Raw genomic sequence first — 15,534 nt, 5'->3', positions numbered from 1 at the left:
GACAAAATGTACAGCAAATCTTTATTATATATTGCACTAAAGTTGCTAATATTTGCCTTTAGAATGTCACATGAAGTCAGAAAGAACCAGTTAATGTGAATTAGGCATTACAGTTTCATTCCTTTGAATTTTTTAATGGTTTTCACTTATGTATAACCCAAAAGGATGACATCATAATATTGGCTGTAAATTTATTAGCTCTCCTATGAAGTCATCCAGTTTTAAGCCTTAGAAAAAGTATCTTTCAGCCAACCAAGCATTTGTAGTGTGCCCTCTAACTCACATTCTAATAAATGTCATTTTCTAAATGCATTACCTCAGGTTTTGGCTACAACCCAGATGAATCCTGAGAGATTAAGAGAAATGTGTTTTCTGACTGATTCATCCATATTTTATTTTACTTTTCATTAAGAAATTACTCTTTGAAGAAAATCAATAATCTCCTGTGACTGAGGGGAGAGGTTAATGTGTTGCAGTGATGCATTCTAATTTCTCAAATCAGACTGCCTTTAGTCGGCTATTGCTGATAGAGTTTTTGTCTTTTCTTGTTCCTGCAGCCTGGGTACATGGCGACCCCAGGAGAGTGGCCTACCCTACAGACAGCAAGGGCCACTTCTGTGGCCAGAAGGGCACCCCCAATGAGTGAGTATGGCCCCCTTTCCTTTGTCTGGTTTTATTGTCTAAGCTGGAACTTAGGAATTGTAACCAAACCAACATGAGTTTGCTCCTTGGTGAGTCACAGATAGAAACTACACCAAGTGAGTTGTCACACAAAGGAAACTTGATTTGTACCAAATAAGGAAATCGCAGGAATAACTTCCAAAGTTGTGACTCCCTGGGCAAGAGTGAAAGTGTTCCTTTTATTTAGGGTCAGGATGAATATTTAATAGGGAAGCCTTGTCATTGTATGTAGAAGTGGGCATACGGTCACACATGTACCTTAAAGAAACATGCCTATATGTATATTATATGTTATGTAAATGAGGCTTGTGCTCCATGCTGGGCAGAGATTTTAGTACTATAATTAGGTAAAGGTTATTGTTGGTCATTCCAGAAGTCACGCCATGGTCCATTTGTGTAGGAGTGAGTTGTGGGATTAGCTCAAACTGGTCTGGGTGGTCTGGGCCAGCAGAGCTCTTCCTCAGAAAGTCATTATTGCTTGAGGGGTAGTTTTGTTTGCCATCACAGGATGCTATGCCCATAAGGTCCTTTGTCTGAGTTAAGAGACAAGTAGAGCTTAAGGGAAACGTGGGACAAGTGTTGGTGTATACAAGCATGTGAGCAGTAAAGGCCAGGTTTTGGGGTCTAGCTAGTGACAAAATCACTTTTACATTAATCCTAGTAAGCTTAGTAAGAAGATTAAAATTCATAAAGGAAGTTTTCCCTCCCTTTTTTCCTAGAGACAATTTGTAAGGAATTGGGAAATTTCATACTATATGATTTAGGACAAGTTGTCATTGTTATACAGCATTTTATTGGGATGCATGAAGATTCTGCTTAGTAAAAGTATAATTATGATGGATGAGTTGGCCGAATGATTTTATCAGAAGCCATGTTTTAAAATTCCTTAGGAAATGGGCTTTTGGAAGGCTGAGTTCTAAGTAGCCAAATAGTGCAGTTAGAATTGTTTTTGGCACAGTACCTACTGGCAAATCACTTTACTTCCCAAAGGGGTGCACACAGAAAGTCTTCAGCGAGTGGTAGGTTTTTCAAGGCTACTTGGCTACTAGAGACAGTGACTGACTAGCTGAAGCAAACAAGGGAGAATGTTTTATCAAATTCCTTTCTAATGTTAATCATAACAAAAGTTTCCAATTTCTGAAGGCAAGTTTTCTATTTTTTTACCTTAAAAACAAGACAAAACATAAATCTCACTTTTTAAACAATTTTTCTCTTTCTCACTGGTCCATTTCTTGAAATACCAGGGTTTTTACTAGATCTCCTAGTTCTTCATAACCAATTCAGTTTCTATAAAAGTTGGTATTGAATGGATGAGAAACAAAAACAACAGCCCTTGCTACCACTAAAAACAAGAAAAAACAAGGCTCAAAACATTGTGTGTGTGTGTGTGTGTGTGTGTGTGTACATTTGTTGTGTTACTTATGTTGCCCACCCATAACTTGGGAGCTTATTAGTCCAAGAGATATACAAATTAAATAATAGATTCAGGAAAGGGTTAATAAAATTCACAGAGTAGAATCATTACAGACAATTAAAAAAAACCTAGACATTGGGTAGTGGGGCAGGGGGGAGGGTCAAATCTTTAATCATGTCAGATTGAGTTTATGGCAGACAAGCTGACCTGTACAAAAAGGTCCTCCTTGCCTATCAGAGAGTGGATTAAATCCTCAAGTAGGGTGGGAATTCTTATTTTAACCTCAGTAACTCAAAAAATCCTAGACATTGCCAACAAAACTTTCATATATGAAGGACAAAGAAAGCACCAGGTAGTAAAAAAAAAAAAAAAAAAAAAAAATCCTACACATGTGTCTCTAGCTCTTAAAATAGGATATTTTTCAAAAGGCCTCTGTAACAATAAGTGTTCTACACCTAAGCCAATGACCTACTTATTTCCAACAAAAATGGGATATCACAAATTTCAGCACATAAAGATTATTCAAAGACAAAACAAAGCAAAATAAAGATATGTTCGTTAATGTCTTATTTATAATAACAATGTGTTGGAAACCATACAGAGATCCAACAATATGTAGATGATAGTAAATTAGGACTTCTCTCATGTAATGGAGTCATTAAAATTTATGTTTATATTTTCAAGGAGTGATTCTATTGATTTTCCTTTATAGTTTCTGGATCTTGTGTCATGATTATAATTGCTTTCCTACTCTGGAAAATAACATTCACCTATATTTCTGTAATATTTTTATGGCTTCCTTTTTTATATTTAAATTTCTAATCTACATGGAATTCCTTTTTTGTAGAGGGACTGAAGTAGTAATCAAATGTGTTTCCAATTGCATATGCAGTTATCTCCAAATAGTTGTGAATAATATGCTCTTTTCCCCTCTGATTTCTGATACCATATTTATCACACAATAATTATATAATATATAATTTATATTTTTTCTGCATCTGTGTTATTCCAGTGTATATTTTTAAGCTTCTCAATTGTTATAATTCTTTTTTTTTTATTTTTTTTCAACGTTTATTTATTTTTGGGACAGAGAGAGACAGAGCATGAACGGGGGAGGGGCAGAGAGAGAGGGAGACACAGAATCGGAAACAGGCTCCAGGCTCTGAGCCATCAGCCCAGAGCCTGACGCGGGGCTCGAACTCAGGGACCGCGAGATCGTGACCTGGCTGAAGTCGGACGCTTAACCGACTGCGCCACCCAGGCGCCCCTGTTATAATTCTTATAATAAGTGTATATTAATTTGAAAACGTAACAAGAAAGTTCAAATGATAGGATTTTTAATAGTAAGCGAAAACATTTATGAAAATATTATATTTTAATCACTTAAAGCACTGTGGAAGTATCCTAGAAATAGGCAGGAAGAAATAAATATAAGTATAAATTTGGAATGTGATAAAGATGAGATTTCAAGTCAGTAGCAAAGAGATGAATTATTAAATCATACTGAATTAATTGAAATACTATTTATGAATATAAAATAGATATTTATCTCCTACCTTACATCAAAATGAGCCCTGAAAATTTGAAGATTCTGTATATAAAATATACAATAAAGTAAGAGAAGAAAATTCAGGGGTATATTTATAGAATTATGGGGTAAAGAAGTCTTTATTTGAAAATATATTACCACTATATTACCACTTTTCTCACTGTATACAAAGTTAAAAGATAAACGGCAATCCAGAAAAAATATTTTCAATGTATATATATCTGACAATAGGTCAATAGCTTTATTATATGAACTACTGCTACAGAATCAAGGAGGAAAACACAGTAATTCAATATAAAAGTTGGTAAAAGTCATAAACAGAAAACAAATAATGGTCAATAATAATAGAAAGCACTGTTCACCCACAGTTAAAGAAATGCAAATTAATACTTTTTTTTTTGCTTATTAGGTTACCAAATTAAAAACCTTAAAATTTGACAGGGTTGATCAAAGTGAGGAGAAAAAAGCATATCCTTTTCTACTGTAGTAGTGAAATATAATATTTATCACATTTTATCAAACATATGGTGTGTAAATGTAATATCTCACCTGAGTGGATAGGGCCTCCAAATGTGGGATGACAATCACGTGGAAGCTGGTGGCACAGACAGGGAAAAGAATTCACCTGAGGCAACAAAGGAGACGTTTATTGAATACGGTGCAAGGGAGCTGTGGGCAGGACAGCAGAGGAGAGGCTGTCTGCAAGGAGGGCAGTGGGTAGGGACTGTTTTTAAAGGAAGAAGGTGAGGAGGTACGGTGACCTATGGAATATCCTGTTTTGGTAACTATGACTGGTTATAAGTAGCCCATTTATTGGTTAGGGCCTATGGATATTCTGAGGTAGGCTGCCTGATGGGCCTGTCTGTATCCAGCCAGGGTGTTTTGGTCACTTTGGGCCCTTCTGCCTCAATCAAGTTCCAGTGCTCAAGCCTGTTGTCTAAAAGTGGCTTTGGGGTGCCTGGGTGGCTTAGTCGGCTCAGGTCATGATTCTGGAGCCTGCTTCAGATTCTGTGTCTCCCTCTCTCTCTGCCCCTCCCCTGCTCATGCGTGCGCGCTCTCTCTCTCTCTCTCTCAAAAATAAATAAATATTAAAAGTGGCCTCTATACAATATTTATAAAATTTGTATATTCTTTCTGATTCAGCAGTTTTCATCCTAGAAACTTACCTAGTGGAAATTTGCATAAAATTTTCTAATGTTATAGTGATATAGGTACTACGAAATAGTAGACATTTAGGCTATTTCCATTTTATTACTATCAATAGGAGATTGATTAAATAAATTATGATACAGTCCTATAACGTATGTTTACCAGTCCTAAAAATCTTGAATATAAATGGGTAAACTATCATTTAATGAAAACACACACAAATAAATTACTATTGTAAAATGCATTAATTTAGGCATCCCAAACAATACAGTCCAGAAAATACTTGTTAGACTGTAACAGGGTATTTACACTTGTTAGTGTCATTATGTACACACAACACCACCTAGATTCTCCATTCTCAAAGACATTCCTTATAACTAAGTGTAAATTCCATGTTAAGAGATGGTGTGGATTCAGGATGTAGAATTTGGCTACTGTGTGCTTTTTTTTATCCATGCCTAATCAAAAGGATGCTAGGGGAAGCACTGGGGGTTTTCTAAAATGTCGAAACAGATGAAAAAGAGAGACCTCAAAGGAAATGGAGTGCTTTGTTGATGTAACTCTCTCTGCCTGTTGAGTTTTAGGGAAGTTATTCTTGATATTTGAGTATGCTCCTTTTCTTGGGGATTTCCACTCAATTGATTTTGATGCCACCTTCTGGCTACTACAAAAACTTCAGCTTATAACAAGTGCTTAAAACAATTTTGAATATTGTCTGATGCAGCACAGTTACCAAATTAGATGAAAATACCCATCCCTTATTATAAGGTTTAGTTAAAGAAACAGTAATATTAAGAGGACAAAACTCTTCCATTTAAATTTTGCATCAATTTGGCATTTAAGTCAAGCACTAAAACTCGTCTTCAATTTGCTGTAGAACCTCTCATAAAATGGCAGAGTTCTCACAAATTTGTTTGAATACACTACAAGTCCAGGTGTACTTACTACCTGATTTAATTTTTAAAATCTATATCAATACAATAAATACATGTGAAAGTAAACCAAACATTAATGAAGAGCTTATAAAAGCAATAAAAGCAATGACCTTCTGTCCGCACTCCTTACCCACAATTTCATTCCACAGAGACCATCTCTTCTCTCTCTGGTTCTCGTAGTAAGTTAAGGCTGCTATAACAGAATGCCATAAACCGAGGGACTTATAAACAACAGAAATTAATTTCTCACAGTTCTAGGGACTGGAAGTCCAAGATTTGGGTGCCAGCGTGGTCAGGTTCTTGGTGAGGACCCATTCCCCACCCTGAGAACAGCAGTCCTCACTCTGCATCCTCAAATGGAGGACGGGGCTCTCTGGGGTCTCTCATAAGAGCACTAATCCTGCTCACAAGGGCTCCAGTCACATCCCAAAAGTTCCATCTCCTAGTACTATCACATTGGGGGTTAGTATTTCAATAAATGAACTTGCAGGGGAACACATTCAGTCTATTACACTGGTCTTAGTTCTTCAGGTGGGTTTTTTTTTTTGCATAACTTTAAATAATATACGTATTCTTTTGTTTTGTGCTTTATTAACGTTAGAAGTAGCCATTGACAGCCTGCTATGAAAAATATTTAATTCCTTTGTATTATCTCTTTTCCTGATCCCATCTTCCTCCCTTGTTTGCAGTTAGATTATTAACCTTTAGATTTTCACATAGTTACTTTTGTGACTTTAAATAGTATACTAAGGCCTCTATTTCTTGTTCCATTAACTTTTGTCAGTGTTTTGACTTCTCTTTATAAAAAAGGAGGATATTATCCTGCTACCCTTCTCTCCCTCCTTCTTTTCCATTTCACCTTCCACTTTCTATATTTACCCTTTATAGAATCAAGTTTGTCATTAAGTTCAGTTCTGCAACTTTAACAGACCTTTCATGTTCTACTGGTAGAACTACTGGTAGGTTGATTCTAGAAGTTGGAAACAAGAGACTTTTATTTTGTTATAACTGTGTAAATGTTATTCAATACCAGGCCATTACATTTTCACGTCTACTAGGTCACTGGTATTAAAGTCAAATCCTATGCTCTTTTAGTGGCTTGGTATCATCCCACATTTTTGTTTGCTTTAACATAGGGCATTGACATTCTTTATAATATTTTATTTGCCAGCAAGTTCTTTTCCTTTTAAAAAAAATTTTAATGGACGTGTAGTTGACTTCTAATGTTACATTAGTTTCAGGTGTGCAACATAGTGATTGGACAACTATACATTTCTGTATGCTCAGCATGTTAAAGGTAGTTACCACCTGTCATCACAGAAAGCTATTACAATATTATTGGCTTTATTCCCTATGCTGTACTTCTCATCCCCGTGACCTATTTATTTTATAATTAGAAATATGTACCTCTTAATCCCCATTCACCTATTTTGCCTATCCCCTTATCCCTTCCCCATTGGCAACCACCAGCCTATTTTCTATATTTACAAGTCTGTTTCTCTTTTGTTGTCGTTATTTGTCCAATTGTTTTGTGGTATATATACACAATGGAATATTAGCCATTAAAAAAAAAAGAATGAAACCTTGCTGTTTGTGACAACATGGATGGACCTAGAAGGTGTTGTACTTTTTTATTTGAATAGGTTTAATCAGGGCCACAAGGTTTTTTACCATCACAGTCACACCATTTTTCAGAGGCCCCCTTTTCTTTGAAGGCCTACCTTGCAGAGCTTCTGTTTTCTCTCACTCAGGACCTGGCAAATTGTAGGTCTACTAGATAGCTTTAATTCTGGGACTTGTCTACCTCATAAGATCAGACCCTGATTTTAGAGTTGCCAGCTCTAGCAAACAAAAACATAGAATGACTGCTTACATTTTAATTTTAGATGAACAACAAACACCTTTTTTAATATGCGTCCCATATTCTGTTTCCTATATGCCAATTTCTTTCTTTCCTTTTGGACACCCTAGTTGTGATGGAGAAATTCTTAATGATCTTACTAAGAAAAGGAAGCACAGGAGGTATATTTGCTGAGTCTCTGGAAATATTTTTCTTTTCTCTCTCTATAGTTGATTGATGGTCTACTGATATATTTGTACCTTTAAAGACAATTTTGTCAGAAATTTGAAGACATTGCTTCAATGCTTTTGGCGTTCAGTGTGTTCAATGCCAGTGTGGTTCACATACCTTGTGGTAACTGTCTTCCCTGGGAAAAATTTAAAATCATTTCTTTATTCTTAGAGTTTTGAAATCTCACAGTGTGATGTAGGTCTTTTTCTCTTTTTAAATTCTTTTTGTTCAGTCTTGGGTCCTTTAATTCTGAAGAACTAGGACTCAGCCTGGAAAATTTTTTCAATTATCTCTTTGTGTTTTCATTCTTTACATTTTATTGGCTGTGTTTTTGGAACTCTTGTTACTCAAATCTTGGACCTCCTGGCTTCATCTTTTAATTTTTTTTAAGTTTCACATTTTTATTTAAATTCCAGTTAGTAAACATACAGTGTAGTATTACTTTCAGATGTAGAATTTAATGATTCAGCACTTCTGTGAATTAATTCGCCAGTGCTAATTATAACCAGTGCCCTACTTAATACCCATTTAACCCATCCCCCAACACACCTCCCTTCCAGCAACCCTCAGTTTGTTCTCTGTATTTAAGAGTCCTGGGGTGCCTGAGTGGCTCAGCTGGTTAAGCGTCCTACCTCCGCTCAGGTCATGATCTCATGCTTTGTGACTCTGAACCCCACATGGGGATATGTGCTGACAGCTCAGAGTCTGGGGCCTGCTTCCAATTCTGTGTCTCCCTTTCTCTCTGCCCCTCCCCCGCTCTCTCTCGTGCACGCGCGCTTTCTCTCTGTCTCTGTCGCTCTCTCTCTCAAAATGAATAAACATTGGGCGCCTGGGTGGCTCAATTGGTTAAGCCTCTGACTTTGGCTCAGGTCATGATCTTGGGGCTTCTGAGTTGAGTCCTCTGTCAGGCTCTGTGCTGACAGCTCAGAGCCTGGAGCCTGCTTCAGATTCTGTGTCTCCCTCTCTCTGCCCCTCCCCACCCACACTCTGTCTCTCTTTCTCTCTCAAAAATAAATAAAACATTAAAAATGAATGAACATTGGGGCGCCTGGGTGGCACAGTCGGTTAAGCGTCCGACTTCAGCCAGGTCACGATCTCACGGTCTGTGGGTTCCAGCCCCGCGTCAGGCTCTGGGCTGATGGCTCAGAGCCTGGAGCCTGTTTCGGATTCTGTGTCTCCCTCTCTCTCTGCCCCTCCCCCGTTCATGCTCTGTCTCTCTCTGTCCCAAAAATAAATAAACGTTGAAAAAAAATTAAAAAAAAAATGAATGAACATTAAAAAATGTTTTTTAAAGTCTGTTTCTTAGTTTATCTTTCTCTTTTCCCCCCTTATGTTCCTTTGTTTTGTTTCTTAAATAACATATATGAATGAAATCATAAGGTATTTTTCTTTCGCTGACTAATTTACTTCACTCTAGCATAATACTCATAATACTGGAGCATAAAGCTCTTGTCACATTGTTGCAAATGGCAAGATTTCATTCTTTTTGATGGCTGAGTAATGTTATGTATATGTATATACCACATCTTCCTTATCCATTCATCAGTCAGTGGACATGTGGGCTCTTTCCATAATTTGGCTGTTGATAATGCTGCTATAAACGTCAGGGTGTATGTATCCCTTCAAATCAGTATTTTTGTATCCTTAGGGTAAATACCTAGTGGTGCAATTGCTGTACATAGGGTAGATCTATTTTGAACTTTTTGAGGAACCTGCCTACTATTTTCCAGAAGGGCTGTATCAGTTTGCATTCCCACTAACAGTGTAAAAGGGTTCCCCTTTCTCCACATCCTCACCAACACCTACTGTTTCCTAAGTTGTTAATTTTAGCCATTCTGACAGGTGTGAGGAGATAGCTCACTATAGTTTTGATTTGTATTTCTCTGATGATGAGTGATGCACATCTTTTCATGTGTCTGTTAGCCATCTGGATGTCTTCTTTGGAAAAATGTCTATTTATGTCTTCCCATTTTTAAGTGGATTAATCGTTTGGCGAGGGTGTTGGGTTTGATAAGTTCCTTATAGATTCTGGATACCAATCCTTTATCAGGTATGTCCTTTGCAAATATCTTCTCCCATTCCAAAGGTTGCCTTTTAGTTTTGAATATTGTTTCCTTTGTGTGCAGAAGCTTTTTATATGGATGAAGTCCCAATAGTTTATGTTTGATCTTGTTTCCCTTGTTTCTGGAGACATATCTAGTAAGAAGTTGTTACGGCCACTATCAAAGAGGTTACTGCCTGTGTTCTCCTCTAGGATTTTGATGATTTCCTGTCTCACATTTAGGTCTTTCATCCATTTTGAATTTAGTTTTGTGTATGGTGTAAGTAAGTGGTCCAGTTTCATTTTTCTGTGTGTTACTGTCTAGTTTTCCCAACACCTTTTTTAGACGAGACTGTCTTTTTTCCAATGGATATTCTTTCCTGCCTTGACAAAGAGTTGACCATGTAGTTATGGGTCCATTTCTGGGTTTTCTATTCTGTTCCATTGATCTATGTCTGTTTTTGTGTCAGTATCATACTGTCTTAATCACTACAGCTTTGTAATGTACAAAGTCCGGAACAGTGATGCCTCCAGCTTTGCTTTGCTTTTTCAGGATTGTTTTGGCTATTTGGAGTATTTTGTAGTTTCATGCAAATTTTGGATTTTTCATTATAACTCTGTGAAAAATGCTGGTGGTATTTTGATAGGGATTGCATTAAATGTGTGGATAGCTTTGAGTAGAATAGACATTTTAACAATGTTTGTTCTTGCAATCCATGAGCATGGAATGTTTTTCCATTTCTTTGTGTCCTCTTCAATTTCTTTCATAAGTGTTTTATAAGTTTTTAGAGTACAGATCTTTTACCTTTGTGGTTAGGTTTATTCCTAGGTATCTTAGGGTTTTGGGTGCAATTGTAAATGGAATTGATTCCTTGATTTTTCTTTTTGCTTCTTCAATATTGGTGTGTAGAAATGCAACAAATATCTGTGCACTAATTTTGTGTCCTGAGACATTACTGAATTTGTGTGTCAGTTCTAGCAATTTTTTGATGGAGTCTTTTGGGTTTTCTACATAAAGTGTAATGTCATGCAAATAGTGATAGACATCTTCCTTGCAAATTTGGATGCCTTTTATTTCTCCTTGTTGTTTGATTGCTGAGGCTAGTACTTTCAGTACTATGTTAGATAACAGTGGTGAGAGTGGACATCCCTCTCTTCTTTCTGATTATAGAGGAAAAGCTCTCAGTTTTTCCCCATTGAGGATAATAATAGCTGTGGGTCTTTCATATATGGCCTTTATGAGGTATGTTCCTTCTATCCCTACTTTGTTGAATGTTTATCATGAATGAATGAATGGATGCTGTACTTTGTCAGATGCTTTTTCTGCATCTATTATGAGAATCATATGGCTCTTTTATAATGTAGTATCATGTTGATTGATTTGTGAATATTAAACCACTCCTGCAACCTGGGAATAAATAGCAACTTGATCGGTGAATTCTTTTAATGTACTGTTGGATTCAATTTGCTAGTATTTTGTTGACAATTTTTGCATCCGTGTTCATCAAGGATATTGGCTTGTAGTTCTCCTTTTTAGTGGAGTCTTTGTCTAGTTTTGGAATCAAGGTAATTCTGGCCTCATGGAATGCGTTTGGAAGCTTTCATTTCCATTTCTATTTTTTTAAATAGTTTGAGAAGAGTAGGTATGAACTCGTCTTTAAATAGTTGGTAGAATTCCCCTGGGAAGCCATCTGGCCTACACTTTTGCTTACTGGAAGATTTTTGATTACTGATTCAATTTCTTTGATGGTATTGGTCTGTTCAAGTTTTCTCTTTCTTCCTGTTTTCAGTTTTGGTAGTTTATATGTTTCTAGGAATTTGCCCATTTTTTCCAGATTGCCCAATTTGTTGGCTTACAATTTTTAATAATATTCTATTATAGTTTGTATTTCTGTGGTGTTGGTTATGATCTCTCCTCTCTCACATTTGGGTCCTTTCTCTTTTCTTTTTTGATAAGTCTGGCTAGGGGCTTATCAGTTTTGTTAATTCTTTCAAAGAATGAGCTCTTGGTTTCATTGATCTGTTCTAGTGTTTCTTTTTTCTTTCTATATCATTTATTTCTGCTCTAGTCTCTATTATTTCCTCTCTTCTGATAGCTTTAGGCTTCACTTGCTCTTCTTTTTCAACTGCTTTATGCATAAAATTACGTTGTGTATTTGAGTTATTTCTTGCTTCTTGAGGCAGGCCTATATTGCTACATACTTCCCTCTTATGACTGCTTTTGCTGTTTCACAAAGATTTTGGAGTGTTGTGTTTTTTATTATTTATTTCCATGTATTTTTTAAAATTTCTTCTTTAACTTCACAGTTGATCATTCTTTAGGAGGATGTTCTTTAACCTTCATGTGAGTGTGATCTTTCCAATTTTTTTCTTGTGATTGACTTCAGGTTTCATAATATTGTGGTCTGAAAATATGCATGGTATGATCTCAATCTATTCGTGCTTGTTGAGGACTAATTTGTGACCAATGTGTGATATAATCAGGGGAATGTTCTGTGTGCACTCGAAAAGAATGTATGTTGTGCTGCTTTGTACTTGTCAGGGATGGATTTGTGACCTACTATGTGATCTATGCCAGAGAATATCTCATGTGAATTTAAAAGAATATGTATTCTGCTGCTTAGGATAAAATGTTCTGAATATATCTGTTAAGTCCATCTGCTCTAGTGTGTCATTCAAGGCCATTGTTTCCTTGTTGATTTTCTGCTTAGATGATCTGTCCATTGAGGTAGTGTGGTGTTAAAGTCCCCTACTATTATTGTATTATTATCAATGAGTTCCTTGATGTTTGTTACTATTTTATATATTTGGGTGCTCTCAAGTTGGGGGCATAAATATTTACAACTGTTAGATCTTCTTGTTGGATAGACCGCTTTATTATGGTGTGGTGCCCTTCTTCATCTCGTTACAGTCTTTGGCTTAAAATCTAGTTGTCGAATAGAAGTATGGCTACTCTGGTTTTCTTTTGGCGTCCATTAGCATGATGGTTGGTTCTCCATTTCCTCACTTTCAGTATGTAAATGTCTTTAGGTCTAAAATGAGTCTCTAGTAGGTAGCATATAGATGGGTCTTATTTCTTTTATTCATTCTGACACCCTATGTCTTTTGATTAGAGCATTTAGTCTATTTACATTCAGAGTGATTATTGATAGATATAAATTAAAAAAAAATTTTTTTTGAGAGAGAGAGAGAGAGAGAGAGAGAGAGATTGAGAGAGAGAGCAATCAGGGGAGGGGCAGAGAGAGAGGGAGAATGAGAATCCCGAGCAGGCTCCATACTGTCAGTGCAGAGCCCGATGCAGGGGTTGATCTCTAACTGTCAGATCATGACCTGAGCTGAAATTAAGAGTCAGATGCTCAACTGACTGAGCCACCCAAGTGCCCCTGATAGACATGAATTTAGTGCCATTGTATTACCTGTGAAGTCATTGTTTCTGGTGATATTCTCTGTTCTTTTCTAGTCTTTGTTGCTTTTGTGACCACCAAACTGCTGGTTTAGTTAACTAAACTCCTTTAGTTTTTGTTTGTCTGGGAAACTCTTTATCTCTCCTTCTATCCTGAATGACAGCCTTGCCGGCTAGAGTATTCTTGGCTGCATATTTTTCTCAGTCAGTAAGTTCAATATATCACACCACTTCCTATTGGCCTGCCAACTTCCTATGGAATGATCTGCTAAACTTATTTGTCTTCCCTTGTAACTTAGGGGCATCTTTTGTCTTGCTGCCTTTAAGATTTTTTTCTTTATCACTATATTTTGCAAATTTAACTGCAATATGTCTAGGTGTTGGCCTGATTTTGTTGATTTTTATGGGAGTTCTCTGTTCCTCCTGGATTTGGATGTCTGTTTCCTTCTCTAGATTAGAGAAGCTATAATTTCTTCAAGTAAGCCTTCTGCCCCCTTTCCCTCTCTTCTTCTGAGACTCCTATGATATGAATGTTGTTAGGCTTTATGGAGTTAGTGAGTTCCCTGAGTCTACATTTGTGATCCAGTATTGCTCTTTCTTCTTTTCAGTTTCATTATTTTCCATAATTGTTTTCTATATCACTTATTCACTTCTCTGTTTCTTTCATCTTTGTGATCATTATAGCCAGTTGGTTTCAAATCTCAGTTATTGCATTTTTCATTTTAGCCTGACTAGTTTTTAGGTCTTTATCTCTGTGATAAGGGATTCCTAGGTATACTCTATGCTTTTTCCACGCCCAGCTTGTATACTTATGATTGTTGCTTTAAATTCTGGACTGGGCATATTATTTATTTTGTTTCAATCAGATTCCTGACAGTGACCTTTTCTTGTTCATTCTTTTGGGATGAATTTCTCTATCTTGGCATTTTGTCTAGATCTCTGTCTTCTTCTGTATGTTAGGAAACCCTGTTAGGTTTCCTGCTCCTGAGAGCAATGGGTTTATGAAGAAGAAGTCATATACTGCCTAAGGCCTGATGCTTCCAGAAGTGTCTCTGGTGTATGCTGTGTGCACTGTACTGTGTTGACTGCTCTTTATCTCAGGTCGATCTTCTGTAGTTTCTCTTTCCCTGCAGTGGGGAGTGTTTGAACCTTGGCCAAAGTGTGATGAGTTTTAACTAGGCATGCTGTGGTCTGCTTGTTAAGACCTGATCTGTTTCCACCAGGGCTGAAGCTTTGCAGAACTCTGTGGTCAGTAGACATGGTGTATGTGGGTGTTTGTGCTGATATTCTGGGATATTTTGCTGCTTCTCAGGCATACTTGTCCAAGAAAAGCAGCATACTTGTCCAAGAAAAGGAGCACCTGCTGCACCGTGGGGGCCAGGGCTTGGTGTAAGCAGGTTAGGCAGTCAGTGTTGGCCCTGTACTACTTACTGAAGTTAGTTTATGCTGAGAAATGATGCCTGGAGAGGCAATACCACCTCTCCCAGTTGCACTCCAAGAAGGAGGAACTGTCTATCCCAGTGCATCCCAGGGGATCCTTAGGTCTCACCATCTGCTCCCAGGCTATCTTCCCCCCTCCTTCACAGGAGCACAGTCCCACCCACTGGGCTCCACACCAGCCACAGTGCTGACCTCTAAAACTCCAGTCTTTGAGCCTTGCTACTTGTAAAACAAAAATCACCCCTTCTGATTTGGCCAGTAATTGCTCTGGAGAAGTGTTTTTCTTATGTGGTCCCCTATGCATTTCTCTCCCTTTCTCTTTTTCTCTTTTTGGCCTTTCTCTGTGACCAGGACTCTCTCCCCTCCACAGCACCCACAGTCCATTTCTTCCCCAAATCACGTCTCCACACCTCCTACTTTCCACAATGTGACCTCTTCTCTCCCTCTAGTTGTGTAGTTTACTCTGTCAGTCCTCAGATCTATTTCTTGGTTATTCATAATGATTTGATATTTATCTAGCTGTGATCAAGGGATGGGGCAAGCCCAGCATCCTCCTACTACCCTGCCATCTTAGCTCCTCTCCCTCCTGGATTTCTCTTAATGCCTTTTATTTTCTCCTTACATTTTTCATATCATTTTATTCCGTATTCTAGGAGAGTTTCTCAAATGTTTTTTAGTTATTTTGTTATTTTTTAAAATTTGGTAATCATATTTTAAAATTTTTTTTCTCTTCAAGTAATTCAGTTTACTATGACTATTTATTGTAATGACTTTTGAAATATTTGCTTGTCAGAAAACATCATTGGTTTGTTCTGATAATATTTAGCATTTGTTGTCTTGAAGCAAATATA

General features: G+C 37.2%; 1 protein-coding gene across 10 annotated transcripts in view; it reads left to right on the top strand.

The window, feature by feature from the left end:
- SLC44A5 (solute carrier family 44 member 5) overlaps positions 1–15,534 on the top strand; it is a 374,661-nt gene that overhangs the window by 292,293 nt on the left and 66,834 nt on the right. For all 10 annotated transcript variants that reach the window (XM_023258835.2, XM_045036030.1, XM_045036031.1 and 7 more), the window contains one exon: positions 558–642. In XM_023258835.2, coding sequence (XP_023114603.1) covers positions 558–642 — 85 coding nt within the window. The remainder of the gene's footprint in view (positions 1–557; positions 643–15,534) is intronic.

Source organism: Felis catus, chromosome C1, assembly GCF_018350175.1.
Source record: "Felis catus isolate Fca126 chromosome C1, F.catus_Fca126_mat1.0, whole genome shotgun sequence".
Classification (NCBI taxonomy): Eukaryota; Metazoa; Chordata; class Mammalia; order Carnivora; family Felidae; genus Felis; species Felis catus.
Note: the sequence above shows the minus strand (reverse complement) of the source record. Positions and strands in the feature narration are given on the sequence as shown.